This window comes from Henckelia pumila, chromosome 4 (genome assembly GCF_033568475.1).
Source record: "Henckelia pumila isolate YLH828 chromosome 4, ASM3356847v2, whole genome shotgun sequence".
NCBI classification, from domain to species: domain Eukaryota; kingdom Viridiplantae; phylum Streptophyta; class Magnoliopsida; order Lamiales; family Gesneriaceae; genus Henckelia; species Henckelia pumila.
This window is the reverse complement of record NC_133123.1, coordinates 216,830,038-216,850,386: the sequence shown is the minus strand read 5'-3', so window position 1 is coordinate 216,850,386 and position 20,349 is coordinate 216,830,038. Positions and strand designations below refer to the sequence as shown.

The 20,349-nt window shown below is 39.5% G+C and overlaps 1 protein-coding gene across 2 annotated transcripts in view; it reads right to left on the bottom strand.

Annotated features, from left to right (window-relative positions):
- The window catches only part of LOC140863028 (G-type lectin S-receptor-like serine/threonine-protein kinase At1g11330), a 35,421-nt gene extending 15,918 nt beyond the window's left edge, over window positions 1–19,503 (bottom strand). Inside the window, exons 1-6 of one of the 2 annotated variants that reach the window (XM_073266124.1) lie at window positions 18,951–19,503; window positions 18,379–18,486; window positions 18,105–18,169; window positions 17,736–17,946; window positions 17,378–17,612; window positions 16,994–17,144 (exon numbers count right to left, since the gene is read on the bottom strand). In XM_073266124.1, coding sequence (XP_073122225.1) covers window positions 16,994–17,144; window positions 17,378–17,612; window positions 17,736–17,946; window positions 18,105–18,169; window positions 18,379–18,486; window positions 18,951–19,461 — 1,281 coding nt within the window. In that variant the 5' untranslated portion in view covers window positions 19,462–19,503. Of the gene's footprint in view, window positions 1–16,993; window positions 17,145–17,377; window positions 17,613–17,735; window positions 17,947–18,104; window positions 18,296–18,378; window positions 18,487–18,950 lie in introns of both variants that reach the window. The other variant, XM_073266123.1, reaches the window with a different exon arrangement.
- Window positions 19,504–20,349: the final 846 nt, after the last annotated feature.

Sequence of the window (20,349 nt, the reverse complement as noted above, 5' to 3'; positions counted from 1 at the left end):
CTGATAGCACTTATGTAATGGGCGGGCTGCATCCTTCTTATATGCCTGGTGGTCCAAGTTCAAATCCTGGGGAGAGAAAAAACTCTCCTTTTCAGGTGGAGAGAAGATCATGAGTATGGGCCTAGGCCCCCAGAGTAGAAGGCCAGATGGGCCAGAAGCAGAGGGACGCACCCCGCCCATTACACTATATATCTCCATTCTCATTTATCAACTTCTTGATAATAAGAACGCCAGAAAATCCAAGTCTGATGGTACCCAACCAGTCATGTTAAACGTCTAGCAATATCTCTTACATGACTCCCTAGGTATCAAATGATAGTGTATGCAAGAACCATTCAATTATGGTTAGCATACAGTACGGTCCCTTCAAATCATATATCCCGACCGATTCGACAACTGTTGGTTTATCGAGATTTGTCATAGAATCGATAATTATGTGTCATGCCGTAGTTGCATCGCAGGTTTAATTAAAAAAAATCTTTTCTTAATTAGCACCTAATTTGATCAGAGATTTCAAACGACAAATACATGAGATCACATAGGATATCCATACCCGAAGGTAAGCGATGAATCCTTGACTACAATACATCGACTCCTACATGTTTTGACACAACACCCAACCTTGCCACCCGATTACCCTAGTTGAGTCGGTAAACAATTCAAAGTGAATCGCTAGCACATAGAGTTTCCATGTTCTCCTGGGTCATAAGGACTAATGGTGTACAACCATAAACTATGACCTTTCAACTTTATATGTGAGAACCACTTGAAAAGTTCTTTAGGGAGAGTTGTTCAGTGCACTCTACAAGAAGCACCTATTTGCATGCTTGGACATCATTATGTCTCCTACGAATGAAACGTGGTACTCACATCGCAAATACTAGTCTTAAGCTCGAGCAACCTTTATTATTATTTACGGGGGCTGAATCGACTAGGAATAGTTTAGAATATATAGTATTCCAAATATGAGTTTCATGTTAGTCATCACATGACCATCTCATATTCTTTCTATTATTTGTATATTCAAGGGTTTTATCTATGCAACTAGGATGAGTATACAGATAAATATGTCCCAAATTAGATATTAAAATATTATTAAAATAAATATTGTCATACAAGAGTTAACTCAAGGACCATCGGCCAACACTTGGCTCAACGAGCACCTACTCTAACAAACGTATTGTTGTGTTTGTATTATAGAGTGGTGGTACTTGATGATCCAACCTTGCGAGACGAGATTCTGTCTCAGGCTCGTCTTAGTAGATTCACCATGCACCCAGGCAGTGCCAAGATGTATAAGGATTTAAGTACAAGATTCTGGTGGAAAGGTATGAAGCGTAGCGTTTACTAGCTTGTCTCTCGATGTCTTGTTTGTGAGTAGGTCAAGGCTGAGCATTGACGACCAGGTGGTCTGATGCAGAGCTTGGAGATTCCGGAGTGGAATGGGAGCATGTGAAGATGAATTTTTTCACCCACTTGCCGATGTCCTCCAGAAAATGTGATGCTATTTGGATTATTGTGGACGAGTTGTCCAAAACTGCTCATTTTCTTCCGTATACTCGTGAGTTCACTTTTGATCTCATGGCGAGGTTATACATCCAGGAGATTTTGTGATTGCATGGAGTTCCTTTAAGCATAGTCAGTGATAGAGATCCGAGGTTCATGTCACGATTTTGGGACAGATTTCAGCGTATTTTGGGTAATACTATGAGTTTTGAGTACTGCATATCACCCGAAGACTGATGGTAAGTTCGAGAGGACTATTCGGACATGTTTTCCTACGAGTATCTCCATTTCAGAAGGTGATGAGATTCGGTCTGAAGGGCAAGTTAGCGCATAGATTCATTGGTCCATTCGAGATACTAGAGAAGGTAGAAGAGGTGGCTTACCGTCTGGCGTTACCACCGTATCTGTAGTAACTCGTATCCAAATTTTATGATTAATAGGTAAATTAATTAAGTGATCATGTTTAAATTAAATAAAACATGATTAAAGAAATTTCAAATGAATTAACAGACTCCAAAAATAGATCCAGGACACTAAAAAATGGTGGGCATGGCTCGGGAGATTCGGACGCTCCGAACTGGTGTTCGGAGGATCCAAACGTGATCGGAGTCAGGATCGGAGGCCCGAGGAGTTCGGACGATCCGAAGAGGAGTTTGGAGGCTCCGTCGGTGAAATCGAAGGACCCGAACAGGGTTAGGGCTTACGTCATCAAATACGTCAGCAAGGTGACGCCATGGATGATGTCACTGATGGGACTTCGGAGGACGCGAAGTTAAGATCGGACGATCCGAAGTCATGATCGGAGGATCCGAACCAGTTCGGAGGGCCCAAAGCCGAGTTCGGACGGCCCGAACGCCGTCTATAAATAGAGGAGCCGAGGTTCATTTGTAACTCGCTCATTTCCTCTCTTCTCTCTCGATTCCTAAGCCTTCTAACTCAAATCTAGGGAGATCTAGGCTCCCTACAAAAAATTCGAAAGTGGCATAGCGATCTAGACGTCGTAGCGAAGCTGTGGCTTAGTTTTGAGGCTATCGACAGCAAAAGGCTAACGACAGACGCAGGTATAACTTTGGCATCCTAAAAATATTTAGGAGTATGCATTAGCTTAGTTAAGGCTTTTAGAGATTTATTATTGATGCATGGATATTTGCATTGTAGTAGCAGTAGACTGGACTAGTAGGCTTGGAATATAGGCTAGTGGAGCTAGGTTTTGACCAGCAGTGTTAGAGGTACGTAAGTACTGACCGAGATAGCCGGCATGATATATTTGCATGTATGTTGCATGAGTATGTGCTATATGTTTATCATGTTTTATCATGTTTTACCGCCTTAGCACATGCATGATTTTACGTATGACTGCATCCGAAGAGATGTGAGTCATTGACAGTCTCCATAGGGAACGATGATCTCATTTTGGACTCGATTCAGGTATGACAGTTTCCATATGGGGCTTGTATCCTGTTTTGGATTTGGGTCAGGATGGGGTTGGCTCAGCCCTGATAGAGAGTATACGAGTATCCCGCGGAGTCGCTCTCTAGCCGGTACTGTATATTTCCGGCGCCATGAGCAAGTGTTTTCACTTGAGTTTTAAATCATCTGTGTGCGCATATTTGTATTTATATCATTGCTTATTGTATTGAGCGTTGTCGCTCACGCCCCTGTGTTTGGTATTGTGGTGTACCTTGTGGCGAGGCAGGCTTGAGGCTGGACGGTCCAGGCGGCTCTCAGCAGGATTGAGCTTGGGAGAGGGTGAGGTTGTAGAGGGTAGGGATTTTTTTACCCTGAACCTTCGATTTGGTTGTATAACAGTATTTATACGCAATTGTTATCGTCGGTTGTATTCCGCCGATTGGATTTGTTGTATTTTAATTATCCGCTCTTTACGCTTTAAGTTTAATAGCATGCGGCTTTACTGTAACTCTGATTAGATGGTGGATCCGGGTTGGGTCACTACATTATTTGTATCAGAGCGCATTGCACTGGGAATTTCGTAAAGCGGATTAAGTTACTATCTGTTATTGTGTAACAGATGGCAGATTACGATGAGAGCCACGATAGCGGAGGCGGCGGTCGTTGGGGCGATCCGAATGATCGTAAACGTTGTCAAGGACAGCCTGAGGAGCGCAAGCGAGTGAGCATGCACAGATTCAAGGAGGTTAGCCCGAAGCCTTTGTCGGGAGGTGAGACAGCTGAAGAGGCGGAGGATTGGCTTGAGAGGATGGAGCAGTGTTTCCAGGAGTTCCGTTGCACAGCCGAGGATAGGATGGAGATTCTTGCCTTTATGCTAGAGGGACGCGCGAGGAAGTGGTGGAGATCTACTTCCGCACCATTCATAGCAGCTAGAGGAGCAGCTACGTGGGCTGAGTTCCGTACTGCTTATCAGCTGTTTAATTTTCCTCCAGCTCTTCGTCAGGCAAAAGCCAGTGAGTTGTTGAGTTTGCGACAGGGGAAGATGTCAATCGAGGAGTACCAGCAGAAATTCTTTGATCTACTACCTTTTTGTCCCCATGTTGCTGATAGTTCTATGGCGAAGTACGACCATTTTCTTCAGGGTTTGAACCTTGATATTCATCGGATGGTTGCTGTGGGCGGCGATGGGACCTATAAGGATTTGGTGGACCGTTGTTTCCAGGCTGAGGACAGTATTCGGAGGAACAAGGGACTTTACTCTTCTTGTTCCAGGTCAGCGAGTGCCAGTGCCTTGGGCCCTAAGGGGCATTCTTTCAAGAAGCTAGGAGGTACTTCTTCTTCTTCCTTTGGATCTGGTGGAGTGCATAACTTTGGCGGTTAGAGGCTGAACCGTTGTCGTCAGTGCAAACGCAGACATCCGCCAGGGCAGTGTGGTCGGTCGACCAGTGCATGTTTCTAGTGTGGCCAGGAGGGTCACATGAAGAGGGATTGTCCGATGCTGATTGGGGAAGCGAGTGGTTCCGGAGGTTCTCAGGCATCTGTTCAGCCACCTCAGTACCAGCAGCCACCTTTCCAGCAGCAGTTTTCGCAGCAGCGCCAGCAGCCACAGCAGTCTCAGCGACAGCCTGCTCAGACTCCTTCTCGAGGTCATTCTTCTTTGAGGCCACGTGCCCAGGGTCAGGTCTTTGCGCTTAACCAGGAACAGGCGGAGGCTGACAGTGATCGGATGATTGCAGGTATTTGTAGTTTATGTGGTTTTCCTGCATATGTTTTAATTGATACCGGTGCATCGCATTCTTTCGTCTCAGCACATTTTGATAAGAAATATAAGTTATCATATATTCCTCTAGACGTGTTATTAGTGGTTTTTACTCCTATGGGTAGCAAGGTTTTAGCCAAGCGTCTAGTTGTGGGTTGTGTTTTGGATTTTGAGGGGCATCAGCTTAGTGCTAACCTGATGATTCTAGCGATGGAGGATTTCGATTGCATCATTGGGATAGATATATTGAATGCCTACCGAGCGATAGTGGATTGCTATCAGAGGTTTGTTCAGTTTCGACCCGAGGATGACGAGTCATGGTATTTCTATGGTGAGGGAGCGCGGCCTCCGATGCCAGTAGTTTCTGCTCTGAAGGCCCGGCGTGCTTTAGAGTCTGGCGGGGAAGACTACCTTATCTACACCATTGACACATCATTGGGAGAGCTAGATATCCAAGAGATACCAGTGGTTCGTGACTTTTCAGATGTATTTCCGGAAGAGATTCCAGGTTTGCCACCAGTGAGAGAGATCGAGTTTGGCATCCAGTTACTGCCAGGGACTGCACCGATTTCCAGAACTCCTTATCGTTTAGCGTCATCAGAAATGAAATAACTGCAGAAGCAATTACATGATCTTCTTGATAAGGTTTATATTCGAACCAGTGTTTCGCCGTGGGGAGCCCAGTGCTGTTTGTCAAGAAGAAGGATGGTTCAATGCGGTTGTGTATTGATTATTGTCAGTTGAATCAAGCGACATTGAAGAATAAGTATCCTCTTCCGCGGATAGATGATCTCTTTGATCAGTTACAGGGTACTTCTGTCTATTAGAAAATTGATCTTCGGTCTGGGTATCATCAGTTGCGAGTCCGACAGGAGGATGTTCCTAAGACAGCATTTCGTACACGGTACGGACACTATGAGTTTCTAGTGATGCCGTTTGGTTTGAAGAATGCTCCAGTTGTTTTTATGGATCTGATGAACAGAGTTTTCCGCGACTTTCTGGATAAGTTCGTGGTGGTGTTCATCGATGACATTTTGGTGTATTCTCGCAGCATGGATGAGCATGCCTATCATCTCTATACTGTACTGCAGGTCTTGAGGGAGAGACAGTTGTACGCGAAGTTGAGTAAGTGTGACTTCTGGATTGACCGAGTTGTATTCCTTGGTCATGTCATTTCTCAGGAGGGCATATCTGTTGACCCTAGCAAGACAGAGGCTATTTTGAATTGGTCGCATCCGACTACAGCTTCTGAGATTCGTAATTTCCTTGGTTTGGCAGGGTACTATCGACGTTTTGTGGAGAACTTCTCTCAGATAGCTAAGCCTTTGACTCAGTTGACGAAGAAAGGTGTTTCTTTCGTGTGTTCTGACGCTTGTGAAGACAGTTTTCGTGAGTTGAGACGTCGTTTGATGACAGCTCCAGTTCTTGCTTTGCCGTGTGGATCAGGTATTTTTGTAGTCTTCACCGATGCTTCTCTCCAGGGTTTGGGGTGCGTGTTGACTCAGAATGGCCGCGTGATCGCTTATGCTTCCAGACAGTTGAAGACTCACGAGGAGAACTATCCCGTACATGATCTAGATCTTGCAGCCATTGTCTTTGCTTTGAAGATATGGCGTCACTATTTGTACGGAGAACGATTTGAGATCTTCACCGATCATAAGAGTTTAAAGTATCTGTTCACTCAAGCTGAGTTGAACATGCGGCAGCGTAGTTGGATGGATCTGTTGAAGGATTATGATTGTGAAATCAAGTACCATCCAGGTTCTTTGAACCCCGTTGCTGATGCGCTTAGTCGCAAGGTTTATGTGAGTTCCCTTCGTACCAATTCAGTTTCGAAGGCAGTAGAGGAGTGTTGTTCTTTGGGATTCACGTTCCGTCATAAGAAAGAACATCAAGTAATTTGTGTTTCTTCTGTGCTTGTAGAGCCAACATTGTATCGACGAATTCGGGAAGCTCAGAATTCTGATCTGAAGATTCAGAAGTTGGCCCGTTTGGCTGAGGGTTATCGTACTTCTGGTTTCCATATTCAAGGTGACGGTCTATTGTGTCTTTCTGGACGAGTGGTTGTACCCGAGGATTCTGCTTTGAGGGATGAGATCCTATCGCAAGCTCACCGCAGTCGATTCTTTGTACATCCAGGCAGCATGAAAATGTATAAGGATCTTCGCATACGTTTTTGGTGGAAAGGGATGAAGCGCAGTGTTTATTAGTTTGTATCGTGATGCCTTGTGTGTCAGCAGGTCAAGGCAGAGTTTAGACGACCCGGAGGGTTACTTCACAGCTTAGAGATTCCTGAGTGGAAGTGGGAGCATGTGACGATGGATTTTGTCACCCACTTGCCTATGTCTTCCAGGAATTTTGATGCTATTTGGGTTATCGTGGACCGATTGTCGAAGTCAGCGCATTTTCTTCCCTATAACCGCGATTATACCTTTGATAGGATGACTCAATTGTATGTGCGGCAGATTGTTCGATTGCATGGGATTCCTTTGAGCATTGTCAGCGATAGAGATCCGAGATTCACCTCGAGATTTTGGAATAGTTTCCAGCGAGCCCTTGGTACTACTTTGAGCCTGAGTACGGCTTATCATCCAGAGATGGATGGACAATTCGAGCGTACTATTCGCACTTTAGAGGATATGCTTCGCGCGGCGGTGATGGATTTTGGCCCAGCGTGACATGATCATTTACCCTTGGTGGAGTTCGCTTATAACAATAGTTTTCATCGCAGCATTGACATGGCACCATTTGAGGCTCTTTATGGACGTCGTTGTCGTACGCCTTTGTTTTGGGACGAGGTCGGCGAGCGTTAGGTTGAGGGTCCTCAGATGATTCAGCAGATGACTAATGCAGTGGAATTGATCCGACACAGGATTAAGGCGGTTCAGGATCGACAGGCTAGCTACGCAAACACTCACCGGAGACCGATACACTTCGAGGTGGGAGAGCATGTGTTCTTGCGTGTGTCACCTTTTCGGAATGTGATGAGATTTGGTCGCAAGGGTAAGCTGACACCGAGATTTATTGGTCCTTTAGAGATTCTCGAGAAGGTTGGGGATGTGGCTTATCGTCTGGCCTTGCCACGATCTTTCGGAGATCCACAATGTGTTCCATGTGTCCTTGTTGAGGCAGTACGTGACGGACGAGTCGCATATTTTGCATCCGACCGAGGTAAAGGTAGATCAGGATCTATCATATGTGGAGAAACCCCTGCGGATTCTGTACAGGAAGGACAAGGTACTTCTTAACAAGCGTATACCATTAGTGTTGGTATAGTGGCAACGCCGAGATACAGAGGAACCTACTTGGGAGTTAGAGAGTCGGATGTTAGCCGAGCATCCCGAGTTATTTTGAGATTTTGTACTTCTTGTATTGAGTTTGTACTTGTTCAGTTCTAATAAAGATCATTTGGTTGACTGTTCATATTTTCCTCTAAGACTAAAATTTCGAGAACGAAATTTCTTAAGTGGGGGAGAATGTAGTAACCCTTATCCAAATTTTATGATTAATAGGTAAATTAATCAAGTGATCATGTTTAAATTAAATAAAACATGATTAAAGAAATTTCAAATGAATTAACGGAGTCCGAAAATAGATCCAGGACACTCAAAAATGGTGGGCATGACTCGGGAGGTTCGGACGCTCCGAACTGGTGTTCGGAGGACCCGAACGTGATCGGAGTCAGGATCAGAGGCCCGAGGAGTTCGGACGATCCGAAGAAGAGTTAGGAGGCTCCGTTGGTGAAATCGGAGGACCCGAACAGGGTTAGGGCTTACGTCATCAAATACGTTAGCAAGGTGACGTCATGGATGACGTCACTGGTGGGACTTCGGAGCAACCGAAGTTAGGATCGGACGATCCGATTGTGTTCGGACAATCCGAATTCATGATCGGAGGATCCGAACCAGTTCGGAGGGCCCGAAGCCAAGTTTGGACGGCCCGAACGCCGTCTATAAATAGAGGAGCCGAGGTTCATTTGTAACTCGCTCATTTCCTCTCTTCTCTCTCGATTTCTAAGCCTTCTAACTCAGATCTAGGGAGATCTAGGCACCCTACGGGAAATCCGAAAGTGGCATAGCGATCTAGACGTCGTAGCGGAGTTGTGGCCTAGTTTTGAGGCTATCGACAGCAAAGGGCTAACGACGGACGCAGGTATAACTTTGGCATCCTAAAAATATTTAGGAGTATGCATTAGCTTAGTTAAGGCTTTTAGAGCTTTATTACTGATGCATGGATATTTGCATTGTAGTAGCAGTAGACTGAACTAGTAGGCTTGAAATATAAGCCAGCGGAGCTAGGTTTTGACCAGCAGTGTTAGAGGTACGTAAGTACTGACCGAGATAGCCGGCATGATATATTTGCATGTATGTTGCATGAGTATGTTCTATATGTTTATCATGTTTTATCATGTTTTACCGCCTTAGAACATGCATGATTTTACGTATGACTGCATCCGGAGAGATGTGAGTCATTGACAGTCTCCATAGGGAACGATGATCTCATTTTGGACTCGAGTCAGGTATGACAATTTCCATATGGGGCTTGTATCCTATTCTGGATTCGGGTCAGGATGGGGTTGGCTCAGCCCTGATAGAGAGTATACGAGTACCCCGCGGAGTCGCTCTCTAGCCGGTACTGTATATTCCCGGCGCCATGAGCAAGTGTTTTCACTTGAGTTTTAAATTATCTATGTGCGCATATTTGTATTTATATCATTGCTTATTGTATTGAGCGTTGTCGCTCATGCCCCTGTGTTTGGTATTGTGGTGTACCTTGTGGCGGAGCAGGCTTGAGGCTGGATGTTCCAGGCGGCTCTCAGCAGGTAGAGCTTGGGAGAGGGTGAGGTTGTAGAGGGTAGGCATTTGTTGAACCTTCGATTTGGTTGTATAACAGTATTTATACGAAATTGTTATCGTCGGTTGTATTCCGCCGATTGTATTTTTTGTATTTTAATTATCCGCTCTTTATGCTTTAAGTTTAATAGCATGCGCTTTTACTGTAACTCTGATTAGATGGTGGATCCGGGTTGGGTCACTACAGTATCTCTCCAGCATTTACAATGTGTTCCACGTGTCGTTACTCCATCAATATGTTGCAGATGAGTCGCACATTCTGCATCCAACAGAGGTCCATCTTCAGCACGATTTTTCATACATGGAGATACCGCTTAGGATCCTCAACAGGAAGGACAAAGTACTTCGGAATAAACGCATTCCTCAAGTTATGGTTCGGTGGCAGCGCCGAGGCACCGAGGAAGCGACTTAAGAGTTCGAAATTTGTATGAAAAATTCCAAACATCCGGAGTTGTTTTGATTGTATTTATTGTTTTCTTTTGAGCAGTTAGTTGTATTAGAAATTGTACTATTGTAATGGGAATTGTTTTAGTGTTAATTGTTTTGATTATCTTAGTTTGGATTTCGAGGATGAAATCTCTTAAATTGGGGAGAATGTAGTAGCCCGACTCATAATTAAGATAATCTACTGCCTAAACATGATTAAGGATTTGAAAATCAGATTCAGAATTATCAAAATTAGTTTCGAGGTTTTCTAGTGTTGGGACAGTTCGGAAGCACCGAACTGGTTTGGAAGACAGAGTTGGTGATCGAAAGTACCAAGAAGTTCGAAAGCAGAGAAACTGGAGATCGGAAGCTCCGATCTCAATCAGACAGGATATGGATTTTGATTGGGTGATTAGACTTGAGAGAGTTCAAAAACCCTGAACTAGAGTTTGGTAGGTCCGGACTTTTTCGGCATCAGTGTGGTGTCCAATCAGAGACACGCGTTCGGTAGAGAGAATTCGGAAGGATTATCGGAAGTTCTGAAGTGGATTCGGAAGCTCCGATCAAGGAATCGGACGTTCCAATCGAGGTCTATATATAGGGACCGAGAACTTCAATTTCCTCACTCGTTTCTTCAAGTTTTCTCTCGATAACTAGCTTTTAGAAGCTTTCGGGTGACGTATTAAAGGCCTAGGCGGTGAAGAGGTGCTATCAGGATCGTAGCAGTGTTGTATCTTGAGTATAGGGAAATAGTCATCAAAGGGCTGACTACGGACGCAGGTATATCGCTAGACTTTGATTAGCTCTAGTGAGTAGCTATTAGTCTAGTTAAGGATTTTAGTAGATGTTTAGAGCCCGTTTGGATTTTGTAGAGATTTTTTAAAAAAGTGCTTTTAAAAGCTACAATTTTTTTTCTTTTGAAAAAACTCTAATTTTGACTTTAAAAAGTGCTTATTTAAACACTTTTTTGGTCAACCAAACACCTTGTTAACAAAAAAGTACTTTTTTAAGTGCTTTTTTGGTCTGGCTTTTGAAACCAAACGGGGCCTTAGTGATACAGTAATTGTCTGCTTATAGGCTTGGAATAAGGAGCTATTATCTCTACGTTTGCATGGTTTATATGGCATGAATTATGAGAAATAATTTATGTCACAATTATTATGTTGCATGCATTATCACGTTGATCCTATAGAGGGGTTGCTCAGCCCCGAGGTTTTGTGGATGGATTCCATGGATTTGGGTCCGGATATTCCACTTATTTCTTATGATATGAGAGTAATTCCTGATGCAACGGCCCAATGTGCAACATACCATGGAGCCATTTATTGAGCAAGAGTTTCTACCGTGATAGGTTTTTGATACCCATTCATTTGCATTTAGCATTCATAGCAAGTTTATACTCATACTTTGTGCTCAGAGTTTTTAGCTCACATCCTCGATTTTGGTTCTGGACATCTCATTCTACGGGATATGACTTAGGTTGCATGAACCGGGAGGTGACGATCGTTGAGCTGCAATAGAGTGGATTGTATTGTACAAGGTTTCTCTTGTGGAGTTTAGCATTATCTTCGATTGGGTTGTATAACATTTATCAACATTTGTTTTGGAACCGGTTGTATTCATGTCGGTTGTAACTCTCGGAAAATCCATAAATCCAGTCACGAGTATTAACGGGATTTTAAATAAAATTTAAATTATTTTATTTTATTTATTTATGATTTAAAGGTTATTTTTAAATGCTTTTCTATGTGACGTGTTAATAATCTAAAATTTGTGTTTAAAAGATTTCGTGTTATGTATATTACATGAGATTTTATGTTTCAAAGTTGAGTTTTTAGGTGTTAAAAATATATGTTTAAACCTTGTGTTAAATAATTTAATGTTATGTAGTTTGCGTACTGTTTAATGGTTGCAAGTTAGTTTTAATGTGTTTCAGGTATGCATGTAATTCTTGTGATGAAGAAAATCAAGAGCAGCCTACGAACGAGGGTTAAGGATTTTAAAGAGCTATATGGTCATTATGCGGATTTTGATTAAAAGTGATGCATGATATTTAATGTTTTAAGTTAAAAGTATTTTTGGTGCAAATTATTTAAAGTTGGACTTGGTAGTCGGGTTTTAAAGTATTTTAGGGAGAAAGTTTAAAAGTTAGTATTTTATTTAATGGGCCTGTTCGGCCCACAAGTGTTATAAAGTGAGAGTAGGCGTGCAGTGAGGGAGAAAACCCCTCTCCTCTTGCCGTCAACCCCTATCCCCTCTCCCCCAATCTTGAAATTGCATTTATGTAAAAATATTGTTCAACGATCCGTTCCTGGCAAGGCTAGATCGAGTTCCGGAGGTACGGATTACTCCCTACCAAGATGAAAGGCATGTTTTAATTGCTTTTGAAACCACCAATCGTGAATATATGTATTTTTATATAAAAAAGATATATGTTGATGTGTAAGTTATGTATATTGCATTGATTAAATTAGTTTTTGATGAGCATGATGTAGAACTGTGAAACGTGAATCTTTCTTGACGTTTTGATTACATATTTTTTAGAAAGATGTTAAAGGATTTTGAGAAAGATGTTTGAATATGAGTATTTTTTATGTATGTATTTTTTTAGTTTAAAGTTTTTGAGGTTGTTGTGTTTTGATCGAATCCTTTCAAGTTTTCAAGATTTTTCATGTGGGAAATCGAGGTTCCAACGAGTAATGTTTCGTTTAAATATTTTTGATATTCGATGAAAAAGTTGTGTGAATCTGGAAATTTTGGTGTGTGTATTTTGAATGAAAAGTTTAGATATAAATCTTTTGAAGTTGGATGTTTTTGGATGAATCTTTTCATGTTTTTCTTGTGTTTGATCATAAGTTTCAATGGGTGAGTGAGTAGGTTTGAAAAGAGATCGAAAATGATTAGAAAAGATGAAAGAAAATGAGTTCTGCACCCTGCACCGCTGCCTGCGTTTGCAGGCAGTAGACCAGGCTCAGGGGCGCCAGCGCCTGGGGGTTCTGCCCTGGGGATATTGTTTTACGAAACTGAATTTCTAATTCATTTTTATGGTCTTTTAATGTGTTTTAGGTATTTTTAAGATGTTCTATGCAAAAAGTTTCAGTTTTAATGTCAAGAACAGAAAGAACAACTCATATGGATTGATTTAGTTATGTAATGAATTATATGCTAGTATGCTCTCACAAAAGTTATGTTCATTATGAAAGCATGAAATTTTATGAATGTAAAGATGATGCACTCATTTTTATTTAATTAACACGCATGATTTTCAAGCATGAAAGGATTTTTAAGAGCATTATCTGTTGAGTTTCAAGTTATTTTCAAGGTTCATGATGACATGATGATTTTAAGATATTTTTAAGTATGTTTCATGAACGATAAGAATTGTTATGAAGCAAATGTTTTATGATGAGTATGATGAAGTTATGAGAAAGTTTATGAAGAAAATGCTTATTACGATGATGTTTATGATGAGAAAGTATAACGAAATTATGATGTATTGATGCGTGAAAATATTTTGATGTGTATATGACTTTTTAATGGCAATACTAGACAAAAATCACGAGAATGAGAGGATTGGAACCCTGGGATGAGCTCCGGGGATGGCCTTTTCAAAATACGTGCTCAAGAGAATGTGGAACTAGCATCATGGGATGAGCTCCGGGGATGACCTTTCCAAAATACGTGCTCAAGAGAATGTGGAATTGGCAACTTGGGATGAGCTTCGGAGATGACCTTTCCAAAATATGTGCTCATAACGACGGTTGCCACAAATTCATGTATCTCATCACCCCTAAATGACAAGTTTTACGATATGTTTATGTTATGTCATTGCATTATGTTTTATGTTTCATATACAATATATCTATGTATATGCTTCTTGAGTCTTTAGACTCACTATGCTTGATTGATGCAGTTAGATTTGAGATGTATATGAATTAAAAGCTTTGGTAGAAAGGCTGAATAATCCAAGAGGCAAAGGCATTGCATGGTATGACTGATCAAATTGCTGACGTTTTCAAGAGAGTTGTTTTGCATATGTTTATTGATATTCCGTTGTTACATTATTTTATGCACGATCTTTAAAAGTCAGTTTTAAGTGAAGTTTAGATGAAATATTTTCAATAATGGTCTCGTGACGATGAGTTTTATTGAGTTTAAGTTTTTATATTTTATGTTGTTTATTTCTTTATGATAGATTATGTTTGGTTTCTCGAATATTTTAAAAGTATTTTTCGCACTACGTTTATTTAATTAAAACTCATAGTTCACCTTCTTCCCTAAGATTTCAATTATCGGTTAAGGTTTACTATGTAAATAGTAGTTTTTGGCATGCTCGTATAAGAGTCGGTCATTATCTGTAGGGTTGCATCCTTGTTCAAATATTTATTGCACGTTAAAGTCATTAGGATTTTAAGTGTTATTTACATATATTTTAATTTCAAGCACGATTTATTGAACTTGCAAACATGATGCAAGCCCAACACTTATATATTTGAAAATTTTCGCCACACTTTTCCGCATCTACATTCATGTAAATGTTTAAAAATACGGGACGTCACACCGGTATTTTTAGTTGAATTAATTTAGTTTCCGCTGGATTATTTAATTATTGCATTTTAATTTGTTTTGCATGCTTAAGCTTTGTTTAGTTAGTGATTCTAGAATGGGTCACTGCAATGGTCCGTGCACCGAAGAGCTTTCGAGAAAGGTGGATTGAAAAGACAAGTGATTCTCGCCAAGTGGAGTTTTGAACTAACCATGAAAACTAGGGGTGACAAATTTTACATATATCCCGACCCGTCCCGATTCCCAACTCGTTCCCGTCCTGAACTTTTTTCGACCCGAGGGGTCGGGATTTTTCCTGACCCGATCAATTTCGGGATTGGGATCGGGATAGGCAACTCTTCCCGGCGGGATTCCCGACCCGATCCGAATATAAAAATAATATTTTTTAATAATATTTTTTAATTAAAAACTTATTTTTTTTAATTTTATGTTTTAATATTAATGTTTTATAATTAAATACCATATAATTTTTTTTATATTTATCTTTTTTTAATATTAAAATTGAGTTATAAATTTTTATTTTGTTTTTTTTATTATTATGAATAATTATATGTTTTTTTATTAATTAAGTATTTGTTTTAATTTATTTGTAATGTACTAAAAAATGTTTTAGTTTTTTAATGGTTATATATAAAGAAATTTTAATTTATTTGTAATGTATTAAGAAATTGTTTGATTTTTTTCATAATTTTTTTTAAAAAAATATTTTCATAGAATTTTTTTTAAAAAAAATATTATTTGGGATTACCCTCTCCCGACCCGACGGGATCCCGAACATTCGGGTCCTGACACTTTTCGGGTGCGGGATCGGGAGAAAAAAAATATTCCAATTTTTATCGGGACGGGAATCGGGTAAGGGGGTTACGGGACGGGTCCCGACCCGATTCCACCCCTAATAAAACATGGAAAAATAAGCATAACTGGATCAACAAAACTGAGTTCATATTTTTATGATGTTGATCATAGTGTTTTGAGTTTAGTTTTCAATGAAATGATATGATGATGATGATGGACAAAACAAGAGGTCATTATGAGTATACATGGTGCAATGGTGGTAAATTTGTGATGATAAATCAGCTAAGAACATCACATGGTTGATATTCAAGGAGAGCATTGGATTATGATATGATTTTTTATGATTCACGGTTTATGTATTTTTTACTTTTGTTGTAATAGACTTGGTGACAAAAATTTTCAGATGCAACAGATAGGAGAAGAAACTGATTGGAAGTGTTTTCATTTGATTTCTGAACTTTGGTTTATTTTTTATTCCATGTTAATTTTCTTGAATAATCTTCTTTTCAATGCTTTGACAAAAATAATCCGAAGGAGGAGATTATTTTTTGTTGGATATAATTTGGTTATATTGTTGGTTCAAGAAAATTAAAAAAATTTGGTTGCAAGATTTAGGACTATTGCGAAAATATTTGTGATTTTTTATGAGAGATAGTAATGAAGAGATGACGAAAATATTTGAAGTTATTGTTTTAAATATATGATAAGATCTTATATTTGTGTGTGAGTGAGTTCTCATTCACTATGAAGATTACCGGGTCATGTGGCCATGAGGGCTAGAGGGAGGCCGATTATATTTTATTGTCAAATCTTTTAGAGTGGTTTGTTGGTCGTTTCTTGTTGCATTGCATTGCATTCATACATTCTTTGGGAGAGAAGATTAGTTTTGGGGAGAGAGTGATATTTCGTGCATATGAAATATACTATGTTGTGAACTTGTCAGGTTGGTTGAGTGCGAGTTTGTAGAGCAAAACGTCTATTGTTCCTTATGTGTTGCAACAAGCCATGAAACAAAGTTTCATTTTCGAGTCATCTGTTCATTCTGTTTTTGTGATCAGCATCCAATAATGGTGGCACATAACAGATTTGGAGCGTTTTGATTCATTCCTCGGGAGTGGAAGGTGAGTTATCGAGAGAGATAATGGATTCATTTCTTGGGAGAGGAACGTGAGTTATCATGAGAGAACGGTCAGTCCATCGGAAGGATTTCGAGAAGGCGGATTTAAACGACGAGTGTTTCTCGCCAAGTAAAGTCTACTGAACATGTTTATCATAAAGCTGTCGTGAATGATTGTAACATTCTTGAGGTTCAGCGGATTTGCTTGATGGTGGTTGAGTATGACCTGTGAATGTAGGTCTATTGGACTGAACAACTTTATAACTGCTTGTATCAGTTCTTTTCTTCTAGTTTTATTTTTTATACGTTGGACTACCTATGAAATCTTTTGACCTTTAAATACAACACCTTACACGCATTTAAAAAAAAAATTATATAAAACAACACTATCTCGTGCTATAATCTTTACGAGCTCGATTTATTGAAAGATATGAGAGCATTAAATGTCCATTCTGTTTCCATCTCATTTGCTCCAACCAAATATAAAACTAAGCAACTAATATAATCTAGGTCAGTGTTGCAACACAAATTGCAAATGAAAAGGGATCTTAGAATACTTACATGTCCCAGAAGGTTCAAAGATGTTTCGTGATTGTAGAAGCTAGTGTTCTTTCTCCCACTAGTAATCTCTAGGATCAAAACGCCAAAGCTAAATACATCCGATTTTTCTGAAAAGCGTCCTTCGATTGCATACTCGGGTGCCATGTATCCGCTGTAAAAATACATATTTTCTTATCAAATTAATGTCTCCGGTAGACTCGTACTCACAAACTCCACAAAACTTTTTAGCAAGGATATAACCATGAAGAGGGATTGATCAATTAACAAATAGAGGTGAAATACAAAATTTTACCAGGAGTTATTCCTACAAAGAGGGTGAAATCTGAATTTTCTAAGAAACTACTACGCATAAATATTTAAAAGGATACTGTCTTGTGTACTTACTATGTTCCTACTACTCTTACAGTTCTGACATGATCTTGGTTACTTTCAAATATTCTGGCCATGCCAAAGTCAGAGATCTTTGGATTCCAATCATTATCCAGCAGTATGTTACTAGGCTTGAGGTCCCTATGAATAATCTTGAATCTTGAATCCCTATGGAGATAAAGGAGGCCTCTACAAATACCTTTAATGATGTCGAAACGCCTTCTCCAATCGAGGATTTCTTGCGATGAATCTATACATGAGCAATATTCGTAGTGACTAACACGTTTTGATTGAATCTCAGAGACAAACGAAAAAAGTACTTGATTGAAAATGTCGATTTGATATATTTGAAAATACAAGATTGGAAACTGACCGAAGAGGAAGAAATCCAAGCTTTTATTCGGCAAGTATTCATATATAAGCATCGTCTCTTTATTCTCAAGACAACATCCCAATAGCTTAACCAGATTTCTATGTTGCAATTTAGAAATCAACACCACTTCATTGATACATTCTTGCATCCCTTGTCCAGAGGTTCTCGAAAGCCTCTTAACCGCAACTTCTCTTCCATTTGCCAGCTCGCCCTAGCGAATTTAAGGCAGTTAAATTCAAGGAAACGAGATAATGCCATGTCCGCCACTCACGAGCCAATTGAACATGAGGTTTGTCTCAGAACCAACATCAAAGTTGTCGGATTCAGATATGGCATTATGTAACATATAAAACAAGTGCAAAAATGTACCTTGTAAACAATACCGAAACCACCCTTCCCTAGCTTGTTAGCATCAGAGAAGTTATTTGTCGCGTCTGCAAGTGTATCGAATTGAAACAGAGGTAGATCTTTGAGATTAACTTGGTTGAATGCATCTTGAAGGGAGGGATCAACTGAATCTGATGTGATCGGTTTTCTAAGTTTAATTGTTCTTTCTATGTCTAATTTACAAGGAAAAACAAATGAGCTTAAACCGCAGATATTGCCTCATATTCAGGGATTAAATAGTGACAAAACAGTATACCTTTTCGCTTAGCAATCCATTTCCAAGAAAAATACATAAATATGGAGATAACTATGAACCCCATAACAGCCAAGAAGATCAAGATTTTCTTCAAGTGTTTTTTGTGACCTGTGATGTCGAAACAACCAACAAATCATTTCTAAGATAAGGTAAAATGTAAAGCATATGTTATCATGAGATATCCTCAAAATTAACCATTCGATCCAATGCAATTTTATAAAAATATTCATCAGTGTTTTTGAGCTAGCTAGCTCTCGCGTCATAATAAGATCTCGTTCTAGAGGCCTAAAACTGGTATCAAAAGCAACCCGAGTTACTATATGCAACCAGAGAGTGTCATCTGTACCGTGTTTGTGTTTTATGACCACAAGGTTGTTGCTTTCCAAATCGGAATTCTCATATAGATGCATAAAAGGGGGGAAAAACTTATCAGCAGTTACAACAGCTGAATTTAAGTGTTGATCCACCCAAGATTTTATCAATCATGCAATGCAAGCCCCTTAATTCTTTCCGTAGCAAAATCTAAATTAATAAAATCCTTTTTACCAGTAGAAAGTTCAAACTAGATTCACCTAGTTCAGCATATGCAACACGATATTGAAGATCAGAGGCGCCCGAGCCAGTGGGAAACTGCTGAATCCCAAACAAAGTAGTGTTCCAAAACATACAACCGAGATCAGAATCATGCGCATAAGCGATGCAAGAGCAATTCCTCAAGCACCGCGGGGCGCACTCGCTAAAGGGAAGAAGCGAGCGTTGCGCATATCCCGGAATCTTGATATTATGCAGCACCAAGAATCCGTCATCAGTGTTCCCATTACCATCGGTGCTGTCATTTATTTCGCACTTGAGCTTCACACGTCGCACGCAACCATTAGTCCAGTTTCCTGACTCCCATTCCTGCTTGTTCATCGGCTCGAATCCTTGCAGACATGCGCAGACTGCCGAGTGCTGCGATGATCTGCAGCTCCCGAATGCGCCACACTTGCATGTGCCCTCCCCTGTTGTGGCGTTGTTCTGTGCTGTTGTGGAACAGAGTGTGATTGTGGTGAAATAAAGAAGACAAGTCTTGCAAAAGTTCATGTTTATAGTGAGAGTTGGGAAGATAACATAAAAAGTGCAGAGTGTTTTTTTTTTTGGGATATGATATTGGTATTGAAAGCTTTAAGGCAGATGATTCTAAACGCAAAGGTAAACCGGTCGGCCGAATGGGCGATGGTCCATTCAATTTTACAAATTATAAATTTGGTTTTGTTTCGATCCGTATTTTAAAAATATTTTTAGTGTTTATAAATAATAAAAAATGTGTTTGGACAAGATTTTTGAAAAATGTTATTCAAAAATATGTTTTTAAAACTTGCTCTCTAAATATAATTTTAATTTTAAACAACAAATGAGTTAACTGTTTTTGAATTAAAGACAACGATGGTGATCAAAATTCAAAAACACATTACTTTTGAGATATTGAAATGTTTATATAGAATAATTTTTTAAACACATTATTTTTTAAACAACTTTAAAATATTTAATAAAAAAAATTTGAAAAGCAATTTTATATTATTTGTCCGAACGAAGCCATATTTTCTTATATTTCGAATGGTAGGGTTAGATAAGTTTGGTTCATGCTAATTAAAGTCGAAGTAAAAAAAAATAAAAAAATTGATAGACGTCCATTGTTTTTTGAATTCAGATATAATCTATATATCTATATAAAAGCAGACAAGTATTCCAAAAAGAGAAACATCCAAATTTTTTCGCCCAAAACTTACTTTAATTAGAATATTCATTCATTAATATAAAATAATTTAAGTACAAAATTATTCACCTTTCCAATATTATATAATATATAATTTAAATTTAAATTTAAATATTTTAAAAATATATGAATGTGTGGTTGAATCATTAAGGCTCTTCGATTCCATCCACTAACAAATTTAAATTCAAAATTTCAGCAAAAATACACCAATATAT